This window comes from Diospyros lotus, chromosome 5 (genome assembly GCF_014633365.1).
Source record: "Diospyros lotus cultivar Yz01 chromosome 5, ASM1463336v1, whole genome shotgun sequence".
In the NCBI taxonomy this organism is placed as follows: Eukaryota; Viridiplantae; Streptophyta; class Magnoliopsida; order Ericales; family Ebenaceae; genus Diospyros; species Diospyros lotus.
This window is the reverse complement of record NC_068342.1, coordinates 8,332,556-8,346,922: the sequence shown is the minus strand read 5'-3', so window position 1 is coordinate 8,346,922 and position 14,367 is coordinate 8,332,556. Positions and strand designations below refer to the sequence as shown.

Genomic DNA, 14,367 nt, shown 5'->3' with positions numbered 1-14,367 from the left:
TACTAAATAATCAAATTTATTGAATAAAATATTATTAAAAAATTATTTTCAAAAGTTCAAAAAGAACGCGTTTTCTAATTTTTTGTTTTGAGAAATAGTTTTTTAAAATGAAAAAAAGAACCCATTTTCAATTTTTTAAAAATAGACTATTAAAACAGAAAACTCAAAATGAATTCAAAACTCAAAATTGAAAATTAAAAAGTAAAAAAGAATGCAACCTAAATATTCTAAAATTCAGATGTAATTTTTGCACGAGCCTGGCAGCAAACGAAACAAATTATTATAATGCCGTAGTCTTAGAAGCTATAGAGTGTCGTATTCATTGCACCATTCAAATTGCGTCACCTTCCGCTCATCTCCAGACGTTACTTTTTATTTATGGACAAATTCGTACAACCACATAAATTTCACCTAAGATTTAAGTTGAAAAAAAAAAACAAAATTGTGGAAATAATTGATGCCTTTTATTACACAAATTTTATTACAAAATAAATAAATAAATAACGAGTACACAAATTTTTTACAAAATATAATAAGTTAAACAATGTGTCAAGCACGCACAACGCGTGCAACCCCCACCATGTATGCATGTATGCATGTATTCTAAGGAAAGTCGCTGCAAGATTTCAGTTAAAACTTAAAATATTATTATGTGATGGGGATGGGTCCTTTAAAATTGAAGAAATCTTTTAAAATAAATTAAAAAATACAAGATAATAAATAACGAACGCATATGTGGTACATTAAGATGGTTTAGGGTGTGTCGGTACGTTCAAATGTGATATATTTATTGTTAAGAGTTGTGTTATAAGTAAACACTTATTAAAAATTTAAGAGTTTAAAATAATATTTTGAATTAAATAGCATAAATTTTTTTTATGCCGAATAAATTAAATAACTTTGATATTTAAATTTTTTTAAAAAAAGATAAATAATTATCTATAAAAAATTCTAATCTTAAAATAATTTCAGAATATTAAGATAAATATCATTCCTAAAAAATTTTATCTTCAAAAAATGATAAGATAAATGTCATAGACATTATCTATAACGATCATAGTCCTAATCAGATTGACAATAATCAAAATAGACATTATCTATAAAGAATCTTAATCTCAAATTAATTAAAATTATTCTACGTTCTTCTATACATAAACACGCATTTATTCCTAAAAATGGACAACGCATCTGATATTAATATCAATACAGTTTATATCATTTTTAGTGTCTAATTTAAGTATCGAAATATTTGCGCAGGGATATTCCCGCATCCTTTGATTATTTATTTATTTTTTTATACATTCAAACGACTTAATCACAACATTTTTAATTAATTAAAATTATTATTGTATCCGTATAACAATAACTAGTATAAATGCCACAATTAATGCATAGGCCTCAAGAGTAACTATTTATATATATGTATATATATAAATTGGACCGTACTACATGTATCGACAAGACATACAAATCTAATGATTGAATCGGATTTCATCATCAATTATCAAACTTTATCAATCATGAAGCCCGATTAGGCTTCATCTCAATCGAGCTTCGTTCCATGATGAAGCTTGACTGAGCTTTATCATGGGATAAAATTCGATCGAACTTATCTAATTGGGTTTCATCTATACACGACAAATTAGATCAAGGTATCCTTAATTCCAATGAAGAGTCATTATCTTTCAGAAAAAGTAACTTAACAGCTCAGCCCATATGATCCCGATCAATTAATGTCATTTGAGTTGAGGCAGCATATCAATCACTGTTCGACAAAGCTCTGCTGCATCAAGCTTTTCCAGTTTCCTTGACCCATAAGTGGAGCTATCGATAAATAAAGTATTCAGTTTCCTTTCTCAAGAAGACCCATAGGTGGAGCTATCGATAAAGTCCAGTTTTTTTCTTTTAGCGAGATCATGTTATTGTGTCTCAAACTAATAATACAGTGTCACGTTTCATAACACATGATGATCTAATAAAAAGCAAAAGAATTTTTTCTTTATAGCACTTGCCCTTTTCTATAACAAAAAGCAAAAGATTTTTCCATTCCATTGTTCAGACGAAATTGTTTCCACGTATGAATGTTGCTATTTTCATCATCAGACCCCTTCTCCTCCTTCTCCTTTGTAATTTTTTTAATTATTGTCCTTATACAGTCATCTGTCGTTTATATCTTTAATTTTGATAGAGAAAATAAATTACAAACGAACATTTAGTTCTTAAAGTTTATCCATAGGTTGCCACATCCAGAGGCTGTACTTCAGATTTTGGGGCCCTAAGTCAAAATCTAAAAATGGGCCCCCGAATCATAGAGTATATTTAAATTTTATTTTTTCATAATAAAACATAAAAAATTAAATAAATATGTATACCATGTCAAAGAATAAAATTAAAAATTTTCTAAATTATCAATTAAAAACTACTCTCCTTACAATTTTGGAGGCAAAAATATCAATTAAGCTTACATAATCAAGTTGTTCAAGCATTTTTTTCTTAATAAACAACATAGCCAAATCCATTAAATCTGTCTTGTAACATAATTGAGTAGAGATGAGTCTTAATCAACTTCAAGTTAGAGAAACTTTTTTTTCCAGATGCAACTGTAACTGGTATAGTCGGTAAATTTCTTGTTCCTTCACCAAAGTTTCACCCAGGTTTTCAACTATTTATTCTCTCTATGTTATTTTGTTGCTATTAAAATATTTAAACATATTCTTCCTTTTTTTTTTTTTGATCTCCAGACATATGTTTATAGGCACACTTAAATAATAATAATATTAAACTTAATTTCTTTAATAATATTAAGAAAATTAAAATAAACAAGTCATCTCTAAACTCTAATTCTAACTTCTAACAGGAAAACAATTGTCATCATGTCATGTATCATAAACAAAATAGAGCAACATCAATAAAATTAAATTTGGTTTTACATATTCAACAAACATCAATAAAATAAACATAGGCAAGCAAGCCAAATCTCCGAATGCATCTTAAACAAAACGAAATGAAGGAGCAACTAATTGCTAATTAAGAAGTCAGATAGAAAGAAAGTTAAAGCAGATCTAAAAGACGAAGTCTGATGAGCTAATCGACCATCGACGGAGCAAGAGGCAAGACATAAGAGCACTGAGCCACCGGCCACGAGGGTCAATGTGCGAAACTGTGACGGAGTGAGAGAGAGGCAGCGAGCAACAAAGAGCGAGCCATCGCCCACCAGCCACGAAGGCGAGGCAAGTCGACGAAGGTGAGCACCCGACGGACCGAGTGATGGAGCGAGAGAGAGAGGCAGCAGCGATGGAGAGCAAGCCACCGGCCACGAGGGCGTGGCGAGCTGGCTAGGGTGAGCGCCCGACGGATCGAGCGATGGAGGGAGAGAGAGGCAATGAGTGAAGGTCGACGAAGCAGGGCAAAGCAAGGAGTGACGAAGCGAGATAAAGACTGGGCAGCGAGCGAAAGCGAAAGAAAGAGAAGGACAAGGGCGAGCCAAGTTTGCGGAAAGGGAGAGGGTGGACAGCTGGACAATGGGCCCTAAGGAAGGTTCCCAATTTTATGGGCTCCCAAATAATCAAATATTCATGGGCCTTGAGGCAACAGCCTCATGAAAGGTTTAGCCCTGGCCGTGTCCACATCTTGTCGAATCAATTTTGATGGCATCTTTTAGTATATTTCCCTTTTATAAAACTAAAGACTATGTTATAAATTAGTTTACACATTACTCTTAATTAGCTGTAAAGTTTAATACCTTAATTTAAATATGTTTGATTTTTTAAAAAAAATATCAAAAATATTCTTAGATTCCATCCCTCAACCAAACTTCTATTCTCTCATAATGACATGATATCGGATACCTTACTTTTATCTCTCTCCTCCTTCGTGAAGCCTGCTATTGAGAGCATCTCTAGTTAATACGCCAAATTGGTATATGGTGTCAAAAACAAGCTCTAATAAATATATCATATTGGTGTTGGATACAAATTTCAAGCACTAAATTTGATATTGAGTAAATAGTATAACACTAAATTTGGTGTTATACAATTTATGAACACTAAATTTATTTTTTATTTTATTTTTAACTTTATTGAAAATAAATTATTCTCTTTATATTCTTTATTATGTTTATTATATTTGTATATTAATTAATAATTAAAAATATAAAATTAAATTATTATAAAGAATATATACCGTTGGAAATATTTTATTGAGATGTATAAAATAAGTATAATATTGAATATATTTTAAAAATTTTAATATATATTATAAAGACTATGTTAATATAAAATGAACTAACTTTATTTATGTATATTAAAAATTATTATTTTAATAATTACTTGATAAAAAGATAATATTCTTAATGCAAAAACTCAATAATCTAATAAAAAGTAACAACATTTCTATTAACTTAAATTAAAAATACATAATGAAAATAAAAAAATAAAAAAGGTTAAAAGAAAAATCAACAGCAACATGGCTTAAAAATAAAATACTTGATATACTTAATTCTAAACTACCATATTTAGAATAACATATTTTGTAAAAAAAAAATTAAAAAATTATGAGAGTAAATATTTTTTTTTGTAAAATGTTACTAATTATTTTTAATAATAATATTTTATATTAAATAAATTAATTAATATTGGTTAAACAATTATTTATAAAATATATTCTTTGAAGATATTTTTTGCACTAATTTAGTGTTGAGCACATTGGAGTAAAAAAAAATTAGTGTTAAAAAATTTGGTGTAGGTTCCTTTTTGACACTAAAATAATATCAAGTTAGTTGTTCTGTGTTGAGCACATTGAAATTACTTAAAAATTTCAGTTTAGTAGAAATGTTTTTAAATTTCTACTAAACTTTCTTAATCTTAATTATTTTAAGTAATTTCAATCATTCCCCTTAAAGTTAAATGACTTTTGAATTTCATTCAATTTGATAAATTCAAACTTTTTTACGTATTCTACTAAATTTAACGAGTCACTGGCTGTTTAATTATGTCAAATCCCACTTAATATTCATCAAGATTTAATGAATGATGAAATGTTTTGTGCTTCTAGATATATTTATTTTTTATTATAATCGTAACCATAAATGTTTTAAACTAACATGTGCCCGTAACCATAGATTAGATATATTTATTTTTTATTATAATCATAACCATAAATGTTTTAAACTAACATGTGCTCGTAATCATGGATTAGATTTTTAATTTCTTTTTTTTTTTATGAACGCTTGCTTGTCGTAATTTTTAATGAAAATAGAAAATTATTATCCCTAGAGCATCATGCAAATGGTAAAACTCTCAAATTTTCTTGGGAGTGGCAGAGGTTTGACTCCTATAGAAGTAAAAATGTTTTATTTTGTAGAAATTGATTGCATATCCGCTTAAAAATATATAAATTTATAATTGCATTCGATTTACTAGAGACCAAACTAGAAAAAGTTCAATCTTCAATAAAATTAAGCAAGCGAAACCTACATCTGAATCATAAAAAAATATGAAAAATAATCAATACATTACAAAGCAGAAAGGGAAATCTTTTGTGGGCCAAATTTATGTCTTGTGGCTTCACAAGGGAAATAACGAAAGGTCATGGTCTGCAAAGAATCAAACCCACACACCTCGTCACATCTGCCATCAAACCACAAAAACAAGATAATGCTTAGATTATATAAATATATATTATTACAATGAAATTATTAATATTTTTAAAATATATATTAAACTAACATAAAGCATGAATTATTAACCATTAATTAAAATTTTAAAATTTATAATTATAGACATTAAAACAGAAAAAATAACTAATTAAGAGGAATTTTAAGAAGAGGAATAAGTGGCCCATGATTTAGGAAAATGAGATTTAGCATCCAATTACATTTTTACTGCATGTCTTGCTTTTCATCCCTTGGCCCATGATTTCTTTCATATGCTTGAATCGCAATGTCCTAAAAATCAACCTATATTTTAACTAATAACCAATTTATACTAGTTTCAGTTGTCTAACAGGATCCCTCTTGTTTACCCTTAATTAAACACACATGTGACCATGGCCCATCCCAGTTGGCCCTTCACAAGGGCGGAGCCACATGAGGCCCAGTGGCCAGGATTCTTCTCTGGTTTTTAAGCATTTAAATAAATAATATTTTATGATAATAAATTAAATACTCAAATAACTTTTCATAAATTATATTTTAAAAAAGAGTTTGAAGAATTACGAGAATTCATTAAACTTCACGTAAATTGGTTGTGATGAAAAAAAATAGTGTACCCATTAGTTTACAATTAACTTCCAACTTTAGCATTAACTTTTTCGATTACTATTGTTATAGTTGAAAAAATATTTTCTACAATAAACATTGTGAAGAATCGATTGTGTAATAGAATTGAAAATTAATGAATAAATGATAGCTTAGTTGTGTATGTTGAAAAAGATGTATTTAATAAAATTGATAATGAGATCATTATGCAGCATTATCAAAGTATGAAAAGTCGTAAGAAATAATTATAAAAAAAAAATATTTTTTAATATTATTATTATTATTATTTTATTTTTAAAATTATATTTTTTATATTTAAATTCATTCCTACTTAATCAAAATCGTAGCTCGCCCCCCTAGCACTTCTTACATCTACCCTTAATTAAACACTCAGCTTGACGACTTTCAAAATAGGGAACGAAATTTATTTTTCTGGATCCATAAGAGTGGAATTTTCTAATAAATACACGATAGCGCAAGAAGAAAGCTCCATTCTACCAGCTTAATTAATGGATAGAGCAGTGAAAGTAGCCAAAGCCCACAGCCAATCATGTGACAAACAAAATGCCATTGCAACGCTGTTGGAGGTTGTTTGGCTTACTCCTTTTTTTTTTTTGTAGGGGCTTATAACCCTTTATATTTATAAATTATGTAAAATTTAAAAGTTAGATAGTTTGATAACGTATTTAAATAAATATATTTTAAATTATTATTTATATAGTTATGTATTTGATTTAAAAAAATTAATAAATTATCAAAACTTAACAAAAAAAAATAAAAATGAACATATTACTAAATAATATAAAAAATTAATTTTTAATAAAAATAAATTATAAATTAATATCAAATTAATAAGATTATTACAATTACATATTAATAAATTATACATAATTATGAAAAAATATATTAATATAATATATATATATACAAAGATGAGGCAGCAAATGATGCATACAATAAGTAATGTAATTTATAAATTTATATATTAAATATAAATTAACAAAAATATTTATATTAAATTTATTAATCTGTTAAAATAATTTATAAGTTTGATAGAATTTAAGCTGTTAAAATTTTAAAAAATGCTTGACAAAATAAATAATGTAATTTTTAAGGTAAATGGTAAGCCAAACACCCTCATGGGGCTTTTCTGATCGTCCGTACGACAAAGACAGACGCGTTCACGAGGAAATAAAAAATTAATTCGCGTGGCAGCGAACTGTACGTATTTTCAGATTTTTTGCTATTTATAGGTGTGCTGGTGGAAGAAGCAGCTTCAAGGTTCCAACCACAGGGAGTATACTCATCTGCAATGGCAACCCACCTGAGCTGGTTTCTGCTTGGCCTCCTCGTCCTGGCTGCGGCCAACGCCGAGTATCTCGTCTCCGACAAGTTCAACCGCTCCAGCTTTCCCGAAGGGTTTCTGTTCGGAGCATCATCGTCTGCTTATCAAGTAATTAAGCTAGCTAGTGTTTAATTTTGTTCTTAATTAGTTACGTTCGTTCTCTTGCTCAAAGACAAGTTCGTGGTTTGACTCTTCTGAATATATACTTGCGTTTGTGATTCAGTACGAGGGCTCACCAGGCACGCGAGGAGACACCATATGGGAAGCTTTTGTTCGCGACTCTCCATGTCTCTAATCTACCACCTCTTCCGAGTCTTCTCCATTCATTTATACTGTTCAAATTCTTCACTTTATTGAAATCTACTTTTAAAATTCTTAACCCGCGTGTAATAATTATATTTTATCTACAACAAAAACATATTTAATTATTGTATCTTCTATTTAATTCTCAAGTAATCTAATGATTATAAATATATCAAGTTTTAAGATATTTTATGTATTAATTAAATTATTAAGAGTATGAAAATAAGTGTGTTATGGGTCTCCTCAAAAATTAAAATACATTTATTATATTCTAACGAGTACTCAAGACACTCGTAAACCTTACTTAAAATTCTTATATTATCATTACAAAGCCTTAATGCTATGAGATCATCTGCTAGGCTCCATTGAATCATCTCACATAAAAAAAAAGAGGCTGGCATTGGCATTCCATCGTATTTTTTACTTCCTTTGACGCAAGAAAGAAAACAAAGTTGTAAATATAAATTGGATGATAAAAATGTTTCTTCAGTGTAAGTAAAATAAACTCTTTGTATTAATTAGTGATGTTGGCCTCTAGTATAAAGAAATTAATATAGTTCTTTATACAAGGGTTCAAATTTTTATGAGAGTTAGGATCTCTAAAAAGATTATGAGTGTGTTATTCTAAGCATATACTCATCTAATAGTAATTATAATTTTTTATTAATTAAAAAAATATTTATGATGATCCTTTTAATTACTTTATAATTATTGTATATGATGATCCTTTTAATATGTTGCAGATAAAATAGCGGATCGTAGCAATGCGAATGTGACTGACGACTTCCTTAAACACTACAAGGTGTGACTATAAATATTTGTTAAATTATTTATAACTTAAATATGATATAAATATTTTTTTAGTATTCCTCAATTTAGAGTTATGAATAGTTTTATTCGGTTTAAAACTTTTGAAAAAGATGATTGGTTTGAACTTTAAGAAGGATAAAATACACTAACTACACCTAAGTTTTACTAAGACCTTTTAAGGTTTCAAGCTTGTATAAATCATTTCTCTTGTTAAACAGTGATAGTTAAAATATTCAAAATGCCAAAAATATCATAAATAATTTTAATAATTGATTGAATATTGCAAAAATAGGATACATTTATTATCAATTAATTGGAATGTTTTAAATTAAAAATAATATATATTTATTATACCGTAACCAATGGTTATACATCATTTTTATTTATCATATGCGGCAACCTCTTTTTACTTAGATTAAAATGTTTGTTTTATTTTGAACAATCTTTGACAGTCTAAAATTTAATGTGGCAGGAGGATGTGAAACTAATGAAAGACATTGGGATGAATGTTTTCAGATTTTCCATTTCTTGGGCGAGAGTATTACCCAGTAAGTTTCTTTTTAATAAGCCCTCAGAGTATAGGTGGTCGGATAAACAATATGCCGGTGTCAATCTGGAAGGTTGTGAGTTCGATCCTCGCTTTGCACAAGGGCCAAAGACCTAATCTTTAATTTCTTTTTAATAAAATTTAAATTTTTTTACAAGATGTATATAATTTATTTTTTAAAAATGTACTTTTATTTATATACACAAGCATTTTTTATCTATTTTTATTTCGTATCCTATATCCAATTTGTGTTTTTCATTATTAGATTAAATGATGATTTGTTTGCTCAGGTGGTAGGGTAAGTGGAGGAGTGAACAAGACAGGAGTTGACTTCTATAAGAGTCTCATCGATGAGCTTCTTGCAAATGGTTCTTTCTATAGATAATCTCTTCTCTCTTTTTTGTATGATTATTCTTTACAAAATTACTTAAACAACTAACTACCGCCTCATTTTTGTTTTCCTTGGTGAAAATACGCATATAGGTATTCAACCTTTTGTCACACTTTTTCATTTTGACCTTCCTCAAGCCTTAGAAGAAGAATATGAAGGCTTTTTGAACCACAACATTACGTAAGTAAATATTTCAATATCGGACATCATGCGTACACACACGCACACACTCTTTAAAGTGAGCACTACACGTGATTTTTGAGGAATATACACATAAATATATACATTATTTTTCTACATGATTATATATATATATATATATATCTAGCCAGAAAACTTAATGACTTTAGTAAAACAAAATGGATATATTTTGATGGGCAGGGATGACTTCAAGGACTATGCAGAATTTTGTTTCAAGGAATTTGGGGGTAAGGTCAAGCATTGGATAACCTTTAACGAGCCATATGTTTACATTTTGATGGGTTATGACTTGGGTGCCATGGCACCGGGACGATGTTCTGCATGGAGAATTAACAATTGCCCAGATGGGAATTCTTCAACAGAACCTTACATAGTTGGTCATAATATGCTTATTGCTCATGCAAAAGCAGCCAAAGTGTACATGGAGAAATACCAAGTGAGATTTTTAATTTTCTGATTCTTCAGTTTATAATATATATTATGAGTGTTCATCTTTCGTGACTTGACTTGCAGGAGTCCCAAAAAGGAGAAATAGGAATAACTTTGAATGCCGGTTGGATGTATCCTTACTCTAAAAAGTTGGTAGACGAAAAAGCAGCCAATCGTGCACTTGACTTTATGTATGGATGGTGAGTTGAATATATTGATCAAAATGCCAAAAAGTAATCTTTGATTTAAGACTATATCAAGGTGTTTAGAAATTGTCACTAAGATAAAAAGTCTTTAACTTTTATAGGTTTATTCATCCATTGGTTTACGGCGACTATCCGCGAATCATGAAAGATCTTGTGCGACATAGGTTACCAAAATTCAATGATTCAGAAGCTATGCTGTTGATAGGGTCTTACGACTTCATTGCCCTAAACTATTATAGCTCAAACTATGCGGTTCATGTGCCCCGTCATGATAAACCTGCCCATCTCAGCTTTTCAACTGATGATTTGGCTATTTTGACAAGTAAGTATATTTGTTTTTTAAAAGGTTTGATGCTACATTGCAACTAAATGGACCTAAATCTATTGAAAAGTTCTAATTCATTTGTATTTATCGTTTATAGGTGAGAAAGATGGAAAGCCTATTGGTAAACCGGTATATTTACATACTAATAACAATATGATGATGATTTACTTTCAGTTCCCCTTTCATAACTAATATTAGTTTTTGTTTTGTAATCAACTTATGATAAATGGCTTGCAGCTTGGAAATACGTATAATGTACCAGAAGGACTTAAAAAAATATTGAATTATACTAAAAACCATTACAAGAGTCCGAGAATGTACATTACAGAAAATGGTAAGAAAATAATTATCTTGCTCATATATATCGCTTGTTGACATCTTCCAAATTAAATATATTTATAGTTGATTTTCATCATTCTCAGGATTAGGTGATAGTAACGAAATAATTGAAGAAGAGACCAAGAATACAGAAAAGACCTGTATCAAGGATCCAGAAAGGATAGAGTACTACCATGCCCATCTTTTGGCTCTCAAGGAGGCTATTGAGTGAGTTCTAAACCCTATAAATTAACATATAGAAGATATTTCATTATACTGTTGTATCATTTCTAGTTCAGCAACTCTTAATTAAAGTAGTAATTTTTTATGCATATACCCCACTTGAGCTTTTTTTTTTTTTTTTTTTTTTTAACATAAGTAAAATAGGAATTTCACGAAGATTTCATTTTATATTTTATGCCTGCAGTGATGGTGTTGATGTGAAGGGTTTCATGGCTTGGTCTCTTCTTGACAATTGGGAATGGAGTTCTGGTTTCACTCTCAGATATGGTCTCATTTATGTAGATTATCAAAATGGAGTTAAAAGATGCCTGAAAAAGTCTGCAGCTTGGTACAAGAAATTCCTACTTCATTAATAAGTTGAATGATTAAAAGACCTGAAGTGATTTCATTTGGTGTTGGTTAGTTTTGTCATGTTATCAATAAGTTGAAGATCAGTGTGTTCTTATAAATCTTCACTCTAATATTGAGTTGTATTAATAAATTTTTATAATGTAATTGTGTGAGCAATTCTCTTCTCATGTATTATGTTTGTGTTGTCCTTGAAGGTTAAGCAATAATAATTTTGGCCTTGATCTATAAGTTATAATCTCTCCTTGTATAATTCATTGCTAAAGAGCCAAAAAAAAAAAAAACAATACACCAATGCTGCTATATATTGCCAAACAATAGAGAAGAAGAATAGCACCTTCATGGGCATAACTCAGCAATTGAGACCGTACATATATTGGTTCCAAGAGCTCTGAATTCTAGCCGCTATATAGTCGGTCACAATGTTCGTGTTCGATTCTCACTACTGGATTCCGTGATTTACCCTTCTTGCAGAAATTATGGGGCTGAGCTGTGAGAGCCCTTAAAGTGAGAGATTTCACCTTTATGATCCCAAGAAAAAAAGAATAGCCAATTAAAACCCCATGCCATTAGCTCATGCTAAGGTATCGCTCAATACTCAAGGAAGAGTAATAATGGATCTATAAAAATGTGAAGTATTTTTCACATTGCCCAGGTAAAGCCTTTTTTAAAAGTGAATTAAGGAATCACCCCAAGAAAAGAAGTCCAAAATTGATCTATGGCCTTGGATCTCAAATACGCTTCACAAAAGTAAATTCCATAGAAGTTGCAAGATTATTGGAATCGACCATTGGACTTAGATGGTGAGAACCAAAACAGTAAGGTAAAGTTTAATTCGATTTAGAGATTGTAAGTTTCCATTAAAAAAAAGAAGTTCACAAATGGAATTTTTCTAAATATAACGAGTATTTTTAAAAATAAAAAATAATTCAAGTACCAAATCAATTGCTTGCTTACACAAAGTTGTGTTTGGATGTGATCATATAACCCCCATTATCTATGATTTATAATTTGAAATCTCAAATCCAATACTTGACTATCATTTTATAGAAATATTTAAATTTAGTCTAAATTCGTAATGGATTTCGACTTAAAAATGGGAGAATTTCGAATGACACCACTTGTGTCATTTGGACTATTTTTTTTAATTACATATTAATTATAAAATATTTTATTTTCATTCATTAATAACAAATACTTGCATATGTGTTTTGTTAAAATATTTTACTGCATGTATAGACATATATTTATATGTGAATATGTATATATTGTAAATATGGTATGTACATATGTATACGATATGTACACATATGATATGTTTATATATAAATATTTGCTCACTATTAATAGGAACCAAAATAAATATTACATTATTCTTTATATTATCATCTAGAGCTTACCACCCATACATTTTCATAATAAAATGGGCATCAAGACTTTAAATGCAAAATTAAACCTTCTAATCATGCTCTCAAACTACACTCATGGATCTTTGAGGGCGGGACATCTCTGTACACATCTATTCAGAATTCGCCCCAAATAATTATTTTTATTTTTTCCTAAAATAACAAAAAAAGCAAGGGTGAGCCACAAGACTCAACCACAAGGCTCAGCAAGCATATATCAAAGAGAAATTACGACAAGATCAATATATGAAAACATGAATAACAAAGAACCAAGGGAAACTCACTACCCAACCACTAAATCGCAATTGAGTTCATGCCTTCCATACTTGACAACATCATCTTCTAAGAAATTATAATTCATTACATTTCATCAAAATACATTTTTCAAAGTGATTCATAAGGCTCGACAAGTGTATAAAAACAACGAAAACTAGATATGACCAGACTTACCCCAAGCATCAAGCATAAATGACACACCAATCCATGCCTTCTTCATTAACCATGATTCAATTTATTTATGTCATACTTTCTTTTCTTGCTAAAAAATTCACCCACTTTACCATGGGAGATAACATTCACCCACTTACACCATAGCACAAAGCCATTTTATCAACATAGCTTATAGCACAAAAATAATGCAGACACACCGCCATTTTGTGGACACATCGCCTTTGAAATATGATTAAGCAATGCAATGTAACACAATCGCAAGCATAATTACAAGAAGTAACATTTACACACTTGATGCCATAGTGTAACACACTTAATCAACATAAACCTTAGCATAAGAAAGTACATGATACACATACAAAAAACAAATGTGGGCGAGCCACCTTGGTAGGATATCCCTTTTTCTTTCTTGTAGACGAACAGCCTTTTTCACATTTCTTTCCTTGCGGATAAACCGCCTTTCTTGCCATGGCATACCTTAATTGGGGATATCCACTTACTTTCTTCTGAGCAAAATAATAGGTGCGCTAAGGCAATATATATATACATACATATGCATAGGCATTCAAGCATCTTCACAACGACAGGCCTAAAATCACCCGCTGGGATTTTAGGACACATCACATCATGATCATGCATATGACTTCATTCACATCCATTTATGGAAACCCCATCATTTAAGTGCAATTATTCATATAATGTTAGCAATGCATCACCCATGAGACTCCATGGACATACCAACCAAGAACATTTCTTATTAACTTCCCAAATGATTATCATGCTTCCTCA

General features: G+C 29.7%; 1 protein-coding gene across 1 annotated transcript; it reads left to right on the top strand.

Annotated features, from left to right (window-relative positions):
* Positions 1-7,521: 7,521 nt before the first annotated feature.
* Positions 7,522-11,953, top strand: LOC127801562 (beta-glucosidase 12-like). Its single transcript, XM_052336805.1, has 13 exons — positions 7,522-7,709; positions 7,825-7,888; positions 8,648-8,706; positions 9,187-9,262; positions 9,552-9,629; positions 9,745-9,832; positions 10,034-10,289; positions 10,367-10,482; positions 10,590-10,810; positions 10,911-10,942; positions 11,051-11,147; positions 11,236-11,359; positions 11,559-11,953. Exons 1-13 carry the CDS (start codon positions 7,569-7,571, stop codon positions 11,725-11,727), a joined length of 1,521 nt encoding a protein of 506 aa, XP_052192765.1. The 5' UTR covers positions 7,522-7,568; the 3' UTR covers positions 11,728-11,953.
* Positions 11,954-14,367: the final 2,414 nt, after the last annotated feature.

What these genes read in the sequence shown, in the direction of transcription:
- LOC127801562 (XM_052336805.1), top strand. Translation starts at nt 7,569, where the DNA reads ATGGCAACCCACCTGAGCTGGTTTCTGCTTGGCCTCCTCGTCCTGGCT. An exon ending in TTTTGTTCGCGACTCTCCAT is followed by an intron (nt 7,889 to 8,647) that starts GTCTCTAATCTA and finishes AATATGTTGCAG; the next exon opens with ATAAAATAGCGGATCGTAGC. An exon ending in TGATTTGGCTATTTTGACAA is followed by an intron (nt 10,811 to 10,910) that starts GTAAGTATATTT and finishes TATCGTTTATAG; the next exon opens with GTGAGAAAGATGGAAAGCCT.